Below are 17061 nucleotides of genomic sequence, written 5' to 3'. Positions count from 1 at the left end.
ACCTGTTCCCAAACCAAACAAATTGTGGCATGACCCACAAGGGGGCATGTATCTCCCATTACTAAGGCTGAACGTCTGGCACCTGACATGGTCTGGAAGTTTGATGGTTCCATCAAAAACATCCTGGATGTTGTCTGGATAAAAGGTCATCACTGCACCAGCTACATAATCGTTCCAGCTGCTAAGACAGGACGCTGCAACCATGATTTGCCCAGGATTAGGCCCAGAAGTGGACATGGAGACTCCGTAGTACCGGCCGGAATCAGAGATCTCGGTGCTCTGAGAGATACAGATGGCGGAGGAGGCCAGAGGCTTTTTTTTATTTTTATTATGTTCCTTCTTCAGTTTATTGATGATCCATTCCAGTTTTTTTTTAATTTTCTCTTCATTCTCTGGCCCAAGCTTGTGTACAAACTGTAAGCAATCCCAAACATTATCAAGCTGCTGTTATTCCCACAAATGCATAAAATCATCCACTGAGTCTTACTTTGCAAATTGCGATGATCGTATCTTTTCAGAAACTATAATCTTACCATGTCGAGCACACATGAGAATGGACTTCGTCTAGGCAGCTGAGTGAAATAGTGGGTAAAGGGCCGAGGGTAACGGTCCTTCAGCTCAGTAAGGATGTCATCACTCAGAAATGTTTGTGGGGAGAATGTTGGATCTCTTAAGCTTCCCAAAAAGAAGATGCTGTGAAGCATCTGGAAAGTAAAGAAAAACATTTAAAGAAATATCATATTCTATTTTGTGAAATGCATGACACATGACTGTGTCAGGCATTTCAAAAGTTTGAATGGGGACTGAAGTCAACAGTCCCCATTATACATACCTCATCCACCAACACTCTAGTATCTTCATGCTGATCCATTCTCCTCATTAGCTTGATAATAAAGTCAGCATTCAAATTGAATATCTTGTTCTCCAATTTTTCGTCTCTAAAGTAATATAAAAAAAAATTATATATATATACATATATATATACACACACACACAAACACACACACACACACACACACACACACATATATATATATATATATATATATATATATATAAAATTAAAGCAGAATAGAGCAATAGCTTTAGGTAGAGTATAAAGTAAACTTACCTTATTTGCTGTTTTCCTCCATCAGCCTGATCCAATCAGAAATAAAACACATTATATCATATATATATATATATATATATATATATACAAGTCATGTGTAAAATTTGATAACAATGATATTAAATGTTGGCAAAAGAAAACCCTGAAAAACAGCTTCTCACCATTGCGAGTTATCAGGAATTGGAATAGAAAGAAAGACTGAAAAGAAGCCCTGCCCCCTTATTCAAACTACCACTCCTATGATGGTCAATGTGATGAAGTTATTATGACAGTTACCATAAGATATGAATTATACTTGTTATTAACATTGTTCCTCCATTGGAGTGTCATAAAGTATATACCTGTATAAGAAGTGCCAGAAGAAACATGAGAGAATAAACATGTCAGATTAAAAGCTGTTTAACTCCAGAGCTGATCAGTAGCCTGAGAATCTCCAACAAGACACTAATGTGAATGCAAAACATGGAAACACTTCATTAGATAATGACTTTTCTGACAGAATGTCTGGTTACTTGCTAAAATAGCATTGTTTGTCAATTGTTGTAACTCAACATGGCTGATGTTTGTTTTCTTTTTGTTTTCTTTTTAAGGCTTGTCATTCATTGATATGTTGTTACAATGTTTCATATTTACTTATCAGATGCTTTTATCCAAAGCAATTTACAATTTAACGTTAGTACAACACAAGGAAAGATGAAGTGAGAAGACAACACATGAGTAAGTGCTATCAGGCAGTGCATAAAGACAGTAGAAATGCAGCTTTTCCCCCCTCTTACTTTCAGCCATGTAGGTTATGTGTGAATGTGTTCATGAAAGAGCTGGCTCTTCAGTCTCTTCTTAAAAACTGAGAGGGACTCAGCAGATTAAATGGAGTTTGGAAGTTTGTTCCACCTCTGGGGAACTACATAGGAGAAGTTAAGTCTGGAAGTCTAGTTTGAGACATGTAGCAGTGGAGAAGCCAGACACCTTTCGCTGGAGAAGTGTTGTGAGCGTGAAGGTGTGTAGACCTGAATAAAGGAGTTCAGGCAGAGATACGAGTAATGAAGTGACATGTTCTGTCAAAGGCTGGTTGAAGACCAGATGTGCTGTAATGTTCTGTATCATCTGCAGAGGCTTGAAGGTGCATGCAGGGAGACCTGGCAGTAGTATGTTTGTGATACCATGAAGGCCTGTACCAAGAGCTGTGCTGCATGTTCGGGTTCAGGTAGTGTCATATCTTCCTAATGACATAATCAACATGATGAACTGTGGCCACATGAACCTTAAAGGTCAGCTGGTCGTCAATAATGACACCCAAGTTTCATTCAGAACTTATGGGCAAAAGTTGCATTCATCTGAGCTGAATATTGATCGGCTGATATACGTAAAGCAAGACAGGTCGGGATGATCCATCAGTGTAACAGTAGTATGAGAAACGATCACTGTGGATGATTGAGCCAAGTGGTGTTTATTGAAAAGAGAAGGTGACCTAGCACCAGGTGGCAACCTCCTGATCTGACTAGTGAAGCAAACTTGGAGGTGCCTTAAGCCTGCAATCTTTCAAAAAGTCCAACAGGGGTCACCAACGTCGATTGCAAAAGAGCTTCGGTCCTATCTATCTCAATACAAAATGAGATGAGTTCTCACTTTATTACCTCAGAAAAATTTCTTGTGGGAACATTATGGTCTCAATCGCTAGTTTTATGTCTATTCCAAGACAATATGAAATAATTGTGGAAATAATGGTCCCATTTAGAAAAAAAATTGATGATAAAGATTATGATTTGGGGCGTGGCTACCTTTGATTAACAGGTTGCTATCACGCGATAGACTTGGATAGTAGCAAAACAATGCTTATCCACAGCACTGTGTACATCTAAATAGCCACAAATCTGTTTTTGTCTCAGAACTTTGGCCCCTTTTTCAGTTCATAAAAGTTTATTTGAACATTTTGTTAATTAAAAAATATCTTGTTCAGCATTCAGTTGTACTAAAAGACATTCAAAGGAGTCGGCTGTTCAGTTTTTCCGGTAAGTACATTTTGTTTTAGTGTTAACCGTTTATTTTTAGATACACCCTTCCTCAGGCCTCCCCAGTCAAAATATGGTCTCCCCTGGTTTCAAAAACAAATTGTTGTGATGGACTAAATCAAGATGGCGACAGCCATAACGACTTACTTGATGCTTTAAACAGGCAGTCCACAAACCAATGGGTGACATCACAGTGACCACGTTCATTATTTATACACAGTCTATGCCTATCCCTGTGGATAAGATGTGTTGTGTGTATACTTCCGGGGGGTGGATGGGTGTTGTTATGTTTCCGAGTATTCTCGCCTATATACTGTGATCAATGCTCGAGCCACTCCGTTTCTGTGCTGCCGTCATGTGCTCATGAAATGTTGAAGTTTGACTTGGGCAGAGCTGTGAAACAACTACAAACAGGAACAATTGTGTGTTTTTTACACTCCAGCAGGAGCAAAACTTTACTGACATGCCCGTTAACACATACATCTCATTGGCTGCTATATTATTATCCATCATACAGTCAGTTACAATGAGTGAGAGTGACAATACAAACCAAGATCCACTTTTCATAGTTGACAACCTGCTGGCGACCCCAGTCGATTCATGTGTAGCAAGATGGTGTTGAAAACTAGATTTAGTTATATCTAGCAAGTTATAACATAACAATATTCACCCCTTATCTCACCCTTGACACTGAAGAGGTGGAAAATGTAGGTCTTTTTATTTTTTTAAGGATTTTAGCATCTCATCTCTCAAATCTTAAAGCCCTCACTGCATAAAACCATGTTTTCATGTACATGTTTTGAATGACTCTTGCACTGACTTGATATGTAGATGTCGTAATATGTAGAGTTGTATCTTGTTTTCTGCATTTAATTGAGCTTTGCTTTATTGTGAGGGACCGAATGTGGACAACAGGTAGTATATTAAAAAAAGGGGGGTCTTTATTTTCTCAAAGTATAAAGCAACAAAATTTTCAAACAAAAGTAATGAAGAATTGGGCCCATAAAAGAGGTCAAACTAACAAAACTGTACAACTGTCAAATGAACAAACTAACAGAAGAAAAAACAGACCTTGTGATTGACCCTTAAATGGGCAAGCACATGTAAAATTTTTGGAAAAATAATTAATTGCTATTTTCTATTGTATCTAGGCTAAAATAACACAATTTCATGATTTTTTTCAAAATATGACTTTTATTTTTCATTTTACAGTTTGTATCTCCCAGGATACACACACATACATAAACTTACCATTTTACAATTATTCAAATATTTCATTTGGAAACTTTAGCAATTCATTAGCTTCTCTCTTTAATGTCTTGTATACAAAGTTTCAAAAAAGTGGTTGATGCTACTTCCAATGAGCTGACATGAATACAAGCAATAGTCTCAAAAATGTCGTCTTCAAAGAATTTGGAGAAGTATGTCAGTGGAGTGGATAGCTCATCTGGTGCAGTGAAGCAACTTGGTGTAACTGTGCACTGGTGCTCAAATTTAGTTTTTCTCCACCTATTGAAAAGGAAAAAAAATATATCGGTAACACTTTCTATGAAGACTACATCTATAGTGCATTATGAGCGCATTCATAGTGAATTATAATGCTCATTATAATCAATCATAATGCATTATGACTGCATTCATAAACACATATAAAGCTTCATGATGCACTATATCAACAGTTATAAATATAGCTTATAATGACTTATAAATCCAAGTGTCTTATGAGTGCTCTTGACTGGTTATAAACTACAGGCTGACTGATGAGGCTTATAATACATTACAACTACTCATACCCCTCTATACACACACCTCAACAATCAATTGTTATAAGGACTCATAGGATGCCATAAGTATAAATAAATGATCAATGTATGCTTTAAGTAAAGTGAGGTTCATATAGACGCATCTATAATGCAGTATAGCTAATCATGATGTTTCATTGTTGGCGTCGATTCTGTTAACAGAATCGACCACAGAATTTACAAGACTTGTCAAAATAAGATGCCTTGAATAAAATATACAAGAACCCTAATTCTTAAAATATGCAATGATTAAGATCAGTGTATTTGATGGAATAGTGACATTAGAATCTGTGGGAGGCCACCAAATCTGGGCTTTTATGGGGGAAAAAAATGTCTAGGAGGGATGTCCCCGGAGCCCCCTAGCCAGCTATTTTTCCACACTGGCTGGCTACTCCATGTCTAGTGGAAAGCATGTTGACAGTAATTAAGAATGACACAATGTAGGATTTGTCTTGTGAGAAACATAAAAGTTGCAGTTCTACCAAATTTCGCCAGTAAGTACAAGCCCAGATGTGCATGTGCAAGCTTTTAAAACAGAGTTTACAAGTCAAATGTTGAAGTTTATGATAAAAAATATCTTACTGAACTATTCATTATTTCAGAGAAGACGCAATTATAGGGGACCCTAATCTTTCACGGCAGCAAAGACAAGGATACCCACCTCTGCTGGGTTAGAGACTCTTCAAGAATCTCTGCATTTGTACTGTCACCAGTTCATGATGCTCTTGATCCAGCCTGTCCTCCATTTTTGCCCATTCCTCATCGCTCTACATACAATATTAAAAAAAGGTGTCAGTGCTCACGTGATCAATCATCAGGGTCAACAATCATTAATCCCTGTTTGTTCCCAGCAGCCTAACTAACTTCTCACCATATCTTTGGAAATCTGTCCTCTGTAATAGCTCTGGTCAGCTGGATACTGGATTCCCTCATCAATTAGCTGCTTCAGACTAGAAGCCACCAAATGCAGTTTCTCTCCATCGTAGCCATACACCGATTTGTCCTCACAGGTCATCAGGACGAGCTGCTCACACAGGTATGAGGCCCCCTCCACTACACCTAAGACCTTCATCCTTACCACCTTGGGGAGGTAGAATCGCCCCCACCCATTCAACTCCTCAACATCTCCTCTGTAAATGGTGTCATCCAAGTCTCCTATCTTTAATCTGGCACCAGCTGGGTTCTTTAAGGGTAGAGACTTCTTTTTATTCTCTGAGACAAAGCTTGACACATATTTCAGCAAGTCTGCACCTGCAACACATGCGCAACAAGGTTTTATGATGTGTGAACTCTTCCTTACTTTGTATTGCACTTTTGTATTGTATTGCTACATTTTCTCTCAGGATAAATAAATCTATCATATTACCTTTTTTGCCATTGCACTGAGGGAAGAGTTGGTAAACTGCTGACCTGAAAGTTAGAAAAGATGACAAACATTTGATTTTTTTTATTAGATAACTTTTTTAAATCAATATGAAAGAAGTATTTGATACTGAATTGGTGACGGACCCCTGATTTAGCAAAGAATCTTTTGCAATATTATTAAGAGCAGCAAAGAAGGCACTGAAATTGACTTACAAAAAGACAGCTAAATGATGACGATTACTTTGTATCGATAGATAGACACCTCTCAGAGATAACTGGGTTATGATAATTGAAGGAATATATACTTGGAGAATACCTGGACAGCAGGTGACACACCAAAGTAGTTTAATATGACTTCTTTAAAGTTTTACTTGCTATGTTTTAATTAATTATATCATTTTTTTCAATGTAAATTGAATTGAATGTGTGTCTAAATCTTCCAACAAAAGAAAGGTTCTTACCAGGACTTCTCTGGGCTGCTCTCCATTCTGGCTCTCTGTCAACAGGAAACAGAAATGTTATTGTTAAAAGTAGTGGTGGAAAAACATTCAAAATTGACTTAAATACGGCATCTTAATAATGCAATAAAAATCTGTAGGCAAATGTTAAATTGATCAATAAATGAGACAAAGAAAGACTGTGTTCCATTATTCAGAAGTTAACTGATGACAAAATAAAATAATTTTTTGACTAAAGGACCATACGACTAAAATTAAGATTAAATAATAGCTAACCAACACAAGTTACTTACTTTTATTTGGATTAGATCTCCTGCCATGGTCAGTGTACTGCTGTCCAATTTCTGTCTGTCAAAAACCAAGAAGTAGTTAAATTCAAGAGTGGAAGAATAAAATGTTAAAACAATTTAACTGTGAGATGAAGATCAGGAAATAGAACAAAAACAAAATCACATTAATTGTGTTAAATATATATATATATATATATATATATATATATATATATTATAGTAATTACCAAAGCTGAAGAGTAGACTGAAGTCTTTCTGTCTTCTGTGACGCACAGCTCTTCCTGCAGCTCACTGGGAAATTCCAACCTGCTGAGCTGACTATAAGTACTGCGAGACATTCGCTTCCCGTAGTCAAGCCAGCCGTCTCTATATAATGTAGTGCGCCCGTATTGTGATATTTACGGTAAATTCACTCCAACCAGGTCCAAGCGAGCTGACAAGAAGTATAAACACTTTATTGTCATTCTTTATCAACTTTTTTTCAGAATAGAACTCTTACCAGCAGAGAGGAGATGAAGTATTAACGTTACATCAACAGTTACATGTACAGTAAAATATTACATTATATTTTTAAAAAATCATAAAAATTAAACTGTCTGTTTCCAGTCACTAATTTCACTGCAGGTTCATTCTATGGCACCTAAGGTATATTATCACAAAATGACAGCATTTACTGTATATGTAACTGTTGATGTAACGTTAATACTTCATCTCCTCTCTGCTGGTAAGAGGTTTTATAAGGTTTTATACTGAAAAAAGGTGATAAATAATAACAATAAAGTGTTTATACTTCATGTCTTGGAGTTGGTTGGTAAAAAGACTTGGACTGGAGTGTGTCGGGGTGTATTTACCGTAAATATCACGATACGGGAGCACTACATTATATAGAGACGGCTGGCTTGACTACGGAGAAGCGAATGGCGGCTCCGCAGTCTATAAGTGATGTGTCAGTCGCGAACTTTAAGTGAACGATGGAAAGCGGTGTTTTGTGTTATGTCCTACTGGTTTCAACACTAACTGTCTAAATTGGGTGGATTAAACTTATTTTTAGGCTGTAACAATAACATTGATAAAATACCGTTAAAATGTCATCCTTTCACCGACAGGCCTTCCTGCCTTCCTGTCATGATGATCAATCAATCAATCAATTTTATATGGAACAACAAGGACATTCTATTTAAACACAAATCCCTCTTTATAGATTATTGGTATAATAATACCAGAATATATGTAGCTCAATTATTCAACAGGGATGGTCTTCTCTACTCTTATAATTAATTTGTATCTGAATATAATATCCCTGTTTCTCCTGTAGATTTTGCCAAAGTTTTTGGAGCGATCCCATCTGGTGTTTGCACGTTGTTTAGATCTCAACCAAGAGTGGAAACCCAACATGTGTCCCTGCTCTCCTTGTCAGACAACCCAGTGGGTAAAGCTTGTTTAACTGGTAATCATGGTAATAACAAATTCATCAGAAGCCTGTTTAAAAAGGATGTCACTACAGCTCCATATGTGCTCTAATATTGGAATAAATACATAGAACACAATAATTGGAAGGAGATCTGGCTACCCAACCGATAATCAATAAAGTAAGACTAATTTCATTTAAAATAATTCATAAATTGTATCCATCCAATCAACAAATACAGTTAGTATTTGTTCAAATTTACTACTGGTACTGCCCCTTTGTCCAAGGTCTCTGGATTGATATTTGTAACTTTATTGCAAGCAATGTTGATAAAGATTGTATTTTGGGCTCTTTGACTTTAACAAAAATAAAGAAAAACTCAATGAAATATTTATTGTAAACCTCATCATACTGATGGCGAAATTTCATATCCATAAATGTAAATTTGCTTAAAGAAAACCATCTTTTGTTGCCTTTTACAATGAGCTCAGGCAGTCCATCGCTTCTATTAAATTCTCCAACAACCAAAAAGCTATTAAAACAGTTGCTATTTGTGAACTATTAAATATATTACTGTGAGCTCCCTGTCCTTTTATCTCAAATGTGAAAGCTACAATTGCATTTAAGAAAGTAAAACCTGAAAAAAAATGTTAAGTAGGCTACGTAAAAAGCTTTATATTTCAAAATCATCATTTAAAGCTAGGCCTACTTGTTGTTTAAACAAAGATATTTAACAAATTGTATTTGATATATATAAATAAAGATATCCAAAGTGTGAGAAAGTCTTATAAAACAAATTAAAATAACATTAGTTACCTCAGCCAAAGAATAGAATGAGACCTTTGCTTTCCTCACAGAAATATGGCAACAGCAGTTACATTTTAGATATTGTACATACAGTCAAGGAACAAAATATTAGACCACCCTTGTTTTCCTCAATTTCTTGTTCATTTTAATGCCTGGTACAACTAAAGGTACATTTGTTTGGACAAATATATTAAGTAACAACAAAAATAGCTAATTAGAGTTTCATTTAAGAGCTGATATCTAGACATTTCCATGTTTTTCTTGATAATGATTTTGGTTATTATCAATAAAACCATAGAAAATGGCTAGATTGCTCTGAAATTTAATTAGCTATTTTTGCTCATATCCCCATATTTGTCCAAACAAATGTACCATTAGTTGTCCCAGGCATTAAAATTAACAAGAAATTGAAGGAAAAAAGGTCTAATATTTTTTTTCCATGAGTGTATACTATTGAGACCAGATCCAGTGCTGCCTTCAAGTGTTCAAATGTTGACATGACAACCTCCAGGATATAATGATTTGGTGTCTCGATATCCCTTTTTTACTTTAGAAATCAGCAAAATTGGGGAAATAAAAGGAAGACGTTGTATGGTCTGTGAATGAAGAAGTTTAACTAATTCAAATGCACTTTTAAGCAACTTCTGTGTGCACATTTATAAATTGATGAGCGAAACCTGGCTTTTATGTTTTCAAGAAAGAATTAGAGAGTTACTTTTTAATTCGTTAATGCTGACCCCTTCCTTGTGTGGTTAACACATTTCTAATAGTGTCTGTGAAGGGCAATATTAGGCACTTTTAAAACTTAGATGCTTTATTAATTCTTTTTTTTTTTTTTTTTTAAATAAACTTTATTAAGGCAGTTGGGTGGGGTGTAATACAAAAAAATACATCAGAACGTCGCCAGGGGGTTTCAATAAATCATAAAGAGGTTGTCATACAAAAATATTATAAAAATTACAAATATTCAGAGTTTTAGCAGCTTTCAAATTAGTAGAGTCTTTAATAGAATTAATATACTGCTTGGTTTCACTTATAAATATAGAAAAGAGGGGATTTTTTTTTTGTGTATCGAGATTTATGTATGTGATATTTTGCCAATAGTATAATTAGATTTATAATGTAATATTGATTTTTTTTTTTGTGTATGGGAAGTCAGTGAAACCAAACAGTATATTTTCAAAACAAAGGGACAAATTAGGTTCAATTGAGAAAAAAAAGGAAGTTACAAATATCTTTCCAGAACTAAAGAACAAGAACAAGAACAAAACCAAAATAAATGAAAAATACTTTCAGGGTGTCCTTCATGATTTATTAAAATGCTCATGTAAAAAAAATAAAGCCGAGGCGGACTGCGCATGCGCACAGTGAAAACGGAAGCCGTATGTGCGTCGACCGGAAGCTGTGACGTCCTTTCTGCTCCCCGACTGCCATCATGGTGAGTTCGCCGTGAGAGTTTTAGCATTTTTATTTGTCGAATTTCTTCTTACATATCTCATTGTTCTGGGACAGCAAGAGTCCTGTGTATTTCTAACACACTCATATGCATATTTGTGAAGTGTTTAATGGGTAGAAGTAAGATTATTTAGAGTTTTTACGCCATTTCTGGAAGATGTCGGCTCCTGCCCGCAGAACAACGTGGTCCTTCAGAGCTAGCTGCTGCTAGCTAGCTAGCTGCTAAAGAGAGCACATTTTATTGAATTTGTCCTCAAAACGCTGACTTGACGCTTTCAAAAATAAATTAATACGATTCAAACTGACTGTTAAACATAGTCCCATCTTGTAAACGCCTCGCTAGTCGTTACAGGAACACATGCTAACTGGTTAGCATTAGCTTGTCGAAACGTATTTAACGTTGTCAGCTGTTGCTGTAACGTTGCTGGTTAATCCTATAAAGCCTGAACCACTAAATAATTGCCAGAATTTTTTTTTTTTTTTTTTAACCCTATAAAGCCAAGTGTATCATATTAGATACAGTAATTTTTGAGACCTCTACTTCATCAAAAACCTGATGTATACATGTGTTGAAGATAAACAAACTGAGCAACAAATTGCACAAAAATACCAGATGTAGCAAAAATGATATGCAGGTTCTACGAGTGGATCATTTATTGCTGCATTAAAAAAACTTCATATCAGCAGATGTATGATGTTGTGTTATATGGAAAAAAAATGTATTTTGCATGATTGAGGAAAAAGGAAAAGTCAAAGTCTTAATAGGTTAAAAATGTTAGGGTTTATATGTTTTGGTTAGTTCGAGAAAAACAAACTTTGTGAGCAACAAAATGCACAAAAAGACCTGATGTATCAAATATGATACAAATTAGAATTCACAATATGCAATTTATTTCTTAAAATTCGTCAGCAGGTTAATAAGCACTCAGTTTTTACAAAAATTGAATTTTCTGGCAATTATTTCATGGTTCAGGCTTTATAGGGTTAATATTAGTCAGCGTCAATCTGTCGAGTGGTTTCTCTGCATTCCGGCTAATTTAACGTGTTGTCGCAGAAATATACGATATATTTTGTTGTGCGTCTGTAATTCTGTCCAACTTGGTATGCTAAAACTGTATGCATCTATCCACTTGCATGAGCTTACCCTCCATTTCAATTTCAGCTGTTTTCTAATGTGAAACTCTCCTTTTCAGGTGTTCAAACGCTTCGTTGAGATCGGCCGTGTTGCCTACATCTCTTTCGGACCCCATGCTGGCAAGCTGGTGGCCATCGTAGATGTCATCGACCAAAACAGGGTGAGCTCCTTAGAGCAGCTATTCTCAACCTTGGGATCGGGACCCCAATTGGGGTCGCGAGATGATTTCTGGGGGTTGCCAAATCATTTTGGAAGTCAGCTCATCTAATGTCCTTTTTTTTGGTCATTTTCTGTGTTTTTTTGGTAATTTTGTGTCTTTTTTGATCATTTTGTGGTCAATTTGTCTTTTTTTGATCATGTTGTGGTCAATTTGTGATTTTTTTTTTGGTAATTTTGTTTCTTTTCTGGTCATTTTGTGTCTTTTTTGATCATTTTGTGGTCAATTTGTCTTTTGATGTTGTGGTCAATTTGTGATTTTTTTGGTAATTTTCTTTCTTTTCTGGTCATTTTGTGTCTTTTTTGATCATTTTGTGTTCAATTTGTCTCCTTTTTGGTCATTTTGTTTCCTTTTTGTGGTCATTTTGATTCTTTTTTGGGTGACCTGAACTGTGCATGTGAGATTCTGTTCAGTGAGTGGGGGTCGTGGACAACATGCATGTTAAATTGGGGGTCGTGACTCAAAAAGTTTGAGAACTACTGCCCTAGAGGACAGTAGATCGATCACTGCAAGCATCACCTTGTATGACATTAATTGTTGACATTGTTTGATGTTCCCTGTGTCTTCCAGGCTCTTGTTGATGGTCCCTGCACAGGCGTGAAGAGGCAGTCCATGCCCTTCAAGTGCATGCAGCTCACAGACTACGTCATCAAAGTACCCCACAGGTGAGCGGCAGCAGCTTTAGATCCTTAAACCAAAAAAAATCCTGAGTAAGATTTGATGGAGATCCTCACTCCAGTAGGTCTGCACCGACTGGTCCAGATAGAAGCTTTAAAGCTGTTGTGCATGTGTGTTCATTCTGTTGTAACACTGTATTCCTGCACAGTTGCAGATAAATATTGCGCTACATATTATTAGTATTAGTAGAGTTGTAATTGTAGATGTAACGTTTCATTGGTTGCTACGTAGCAATGTTTCCACCTTGTGTGATCGAAAACTAAACCTATAACTCAAAAACTCTGTTAAGTCAAAAATTGATTAAACAAGATGGATGTAGTCAGAAAAATTCACATGTTTTGTCTAACAGAAATATTCTTATACGTATTTGTTAGTGTTTATCTTTTAAAAAACATTGTCATTGTGATTAATAAACTGTTGGCTCTCCAACTTGCTGCACACGCGTAGGAATAGTTTGGCTCTCATACCAGACATTCATTAAAGAAAGTTGCTTTAATAAAAAAAAATGTTTAAAATGCACCCATTTAATTACATTTTTCAAATTAAGCATTTTTAAGGTGTCACCAAAGTCTGACAGCAGACATTCAAAGTTTGAATCCAAACCCTTAAAAGAAGCCTTTATTTGAAGAAAAAAAAGTTTGATACAGCCCCATACTTTAGTACAAATATAAGAAGTATATATTACAGCTTAATTACAAAAATGTGTTTTCAAATATTGATTTTTGAGGTCAGTAACTGATAAATTGAGTGGCATAATGCATTAAGGATTTTAATGCCCTTTTATTGCTAAAATCCAGGACGACCACACATTGCGTACCTATCCTGTTCTACTGGGCTACATACATCAGATGCTACACTTTGTCATTAAAGACATCCTAATGTACATAAATTAGGGAAGCAGGTACAATCCACAAGGTGTCTTACTGACTGTACTTAATGGTTCACAGTGCCCGCCAGAAGTTTGTGAGGAGAGCCTGGGAAAAGGCCGAAGTCAACCAGAAGTGGTCAGAAAGCAGCTGGGCCAAGAAGATCGAGGCAAGACAGAAGGTAAATACACTGTTTTAATGTCTGATCATCAATATATTGAGGTTTGGTATGTATGGGTGTCTGTTATAGCCACAGTTTCAGCAGTAACTTTCATGGTTCTGTTACATTTCTTGGCTTTTATAGCAGAGAATATTGTCTTCCAGCTGCTTTTGGACATTTCTCAGAAGTGGCTCCAGTGTTGGTTACAGTTTGTTTGTATTTTAGCCATGTATGGATTTATTTTTTCTATTTGTTGACTGCAGTTGAACTGTATTAATCTTAACTGTATACACACATTTAGTTTGAGTTCTTGTACACTGGAAATGTTTATTTTACATTCAATCAGTGACTCCTATAGCCTGGGTAGTCATGGTGAAGTTGCTAATGGCTAGGTAAAGATATGGGTTCCTGTTTTACCGCAATATTCTGAGTAGCTTGTTGGTATTTAGCATATAGAGACAATCTGATGTTCTACGGTTTTGACACTCAAAAACTTGGCCGGTGCTGTGGTGGCTGGTTCCTCATGGTTTCATGTCAACAATACAGCACATACTGCTTTTGTCAGGTCAAAATGCCATATGTACCAACTCTGTAAATGATAGACTGCAGGGGTTTCTTCCAGAATATTGGTCAGTTTTAAAATGCAAACTAATTTTAATCCAGTAAAATCAACCTAAACCCAGTAAGCATCCAGCTAGGACTAATCACCTTGATGGCTGTGACCTTTGAGCAAACATTAGACTTCTGTAATTTCTAACATTCACAGATAAATTTGAGAGAAAGATCTGTTTGTTTCTAACAATTGTCTGAGAAGAGGGAAAACATGTTTTCTCTAATGTGCTATTTATTGTAAAACAGATCCTGATGGCTTCTTGCCTTTTGAGTCATACATTTAGACACTAGATGATTGCACAAATCATGTAACCTAGCCTGTGTGAAATAATGGGTTACCCTAAAGCAGACCTGGGCACCTTTTCAAAATAAAAGCATCACAACATTGTTAAACACCTTGAAAATGTACAAACATGAAAAACAAGCTATATAATACAAAAACACAAATGGGAAGCTTACTAAAGGACATTTACAGTTGTGTTTAAAAAAAATGGAAAAGTGATATAGTGATTGGAGTATTTACTACTTTTTACTGCTATATTTGATTTACTCCACATTAACAATCTTATCATAACTTGTATTCCTATCAGTAGCAGCTCAACACCAGATAATTTACTGTATTTTATAAAGCGATTAAATTAATATTGAGCAGAATTTAGTTCAGAGTTTTGGTCCGGCCCCCGTAACCTTCGTGGTATTGGTCATGTGGCCCCTTGGGAAAATTAATTTCCCACCCCTGCTTTAGAGGTTAAGGTTATATTGCATAATATAGTTTCTATCAATGTTTGAATAAGCGGTAATTAATTCATCAAAGGCAGCCCATGTCCCCTTAACAGTTGTAGGAAACTCTTGATTGGTTATCACACATTTAACAGTTTAATGGAACTTTTTTGTTTGCTTAAATTGTTTATCCTCACTATGTTTTCTACCTGACATTAATCTCCAAATGGATAAATTCAGTGTAGCGGAAACGACTCGTTTCCAAAGCTTTGTCTGCGTTTGAGTGTTTGTATTAATGTAACAAACTGAGTGTAACCTGTCCATGCTTTCTAAAAGTCAATTCTGCTGCACTAAGGTAATTCTTGTGAGAAACGTAAAGCCAGTCATGTTGTATCCCTGACTTTCTTTTCTTGGTTATTCTTGCAGAGGGCCAAAATGTCTGACTTTGACCGCTACAAGGTGATGAAGGCCAAGAGGATGGTAAGTACAACAGATTTAGGCTGGTTTTTATTCACTCAGATTATTTACATCTACAAGTTAACAATCAAAATATTGTTTTGCCCTTTACTTAACATGATCTAATTAGCAGCATGTTTACCCCTCTTGCTTATTGATAATAAGTTGTTCTAGATAATGGACTTTTTTCTTTAATACTTTATTGCAAGACTTCTTACTTTCACAAACATAATCAGTCATTTCGTTTTCTTTACAATATTGTACCTTGCGTTTTTTTTTTTTTTTTTTCTTTTCTCGTTTTTTCAATATATACAGTACAGGCCAAAAGTTTGGACACACCTTCTCATTCAATGTGTTTTCTTTATTTTCATGACTATTTACATTGTAGATTCTCACTGAAGGCATCAAAACTATGAATGAACACATATGGAATTATGTACTTAACAAAAAAGTGTGAAATAACTGAAAACATGTCTTGTATTTTAGATTCCTCAAAGTAACCACCCTTTGCTTACTAGATTATAAGACATGTTTTCAGTTATTTCACACTTTTTTGTTAAGTACATAATTCCACATGTGTTCATTAATAGTTTTGATGAATCTACAATGTAAATAGTCCTGAAAATAAAGGAAACTCATTGAATGAGGTGTGTCCAAACTTTTTTTTTGCCTGTACTGTATATTCACAAAGTAAATAACAAAACATAGGGTAAACAGACAAACATATATATATATATATATACATATACACAAGGCAAACTGGTATTCCCCAAATGAGGATCTCCAAGAAAAGGAATAAATGGACTTTTAAAGGCGTAATCAGCTTCAGCTGCGGCAACATGATGTCCCTCTGAGGACTAGTTGTTCAGTTTTGGCTGAAACATTCGTGCCTCAGTACTTTCATGTTTCATGTAATTTAATAAGTACAGTGCCCTAAATTGGAATAAGAACACCTTTATAGTTTTAACATGAATTAAATGATCAGGTGTCCTCTGGGTGAGCATGGTGCGTAGTGATGGAAACGGCTGCGTTGAATGTGATCAGCAGCCTTTTCACTGACTAAACAGCTGCAGCTAATAAGATTAATGATGGGTCACTTTGATTTAATTATGTCAGCGAGCAAGCATTGACAATATTTTGTGCTGCCGTCAATGCCTGGGCTTTAGCAGACAAATGAAAAGTGATTATTAACTTCGAGAGCTGCCGCTTGATTTCCCATACGATGGTATTTCAGTTTGAAGGCTCCATTAGTCTAAGTGTAAAGTGGAGCGCTCCTACAGCAGTTATTGAGTATTTTTTAAATTAATGCACTTCTTCTTTTTGTCTCTGCAGAGGAACAAGATCATCAAGCACGAGGTGAAGAAGCTGCAGAAGGAGGCAGCAAAGAAGTGAACAGTGCTCACAAAATAAATCTCCTGTTCAATTGTTCATCTGTGTCTTCTCTTTGCTTTTTCCACTCGGCAAAACCTGTAATGGATCAGTTCGATAAATAAACTTTATAGACTGTTAAAA

The 17061-nt window shown here is 35.9% G+C and overlaps 1 protein-coding gene across 1 annotated transcript; it reads left to right on the top strand.

The window, feature by feature from the left end:
* The first annotated feature begins 10640 nt into the window (after window positions 1-10640).
* On the top strand, window positions 10641-17061 carry rpl14 (ribosomal protein L14). The gene is made up of 6 exons (XM_059349678.1): window positions 10641-10688; window positions 11899-12000; window positions 12628-12722; window positions 13683-13782; window positions 15520-15573; window positions 16882-17061. Exons 1-6 carry the CDS (start codon window positions 10686-10688, stop codon window positions 16939-16941), a joined length of 414 nt encoding a protein of 137 aa, XP_059205661.1. The 5' UTR covers window positions 10641-10685; the 3' UTR covers window positions 16942-17061.

This window comes from Centropristis striata, chromosome 14 (genome assembly GCF_030273125.1).
Source record: "Centropristis striata isolate RG_2023a ecotype Rhode Island chromosome 14, C.striata_1.0, whole genome shotgun sequence".
Classification (NCBI taxonomy): Eukaryota; Metazoa; Chordata; class Actinopteri; order Perciformes; family Serranidae; genus Centropristis; species Centropristis striata.
This window is presented reverse-complemented; position numbering and strand designations above follow the sequence as displayed.

Coding starts and splice junctions, on each gene's coding strand:
- rpl14 (XM_059349678.1), top strand. Junction 13,783..15,519: donor AGATCGAGGCAAGACAGAAG/GTAAATACACTG, acceptor TTATTCTTGCAG/AGGGCCAAAATGTCTGACTT. Junction 15,574..16,881: donor TGATGAAGGCCAAGAGGATG/GTAAGTACAACA, acceptor TTGTCTCTGCAG/AGGAACAAGATCATCAAGCA.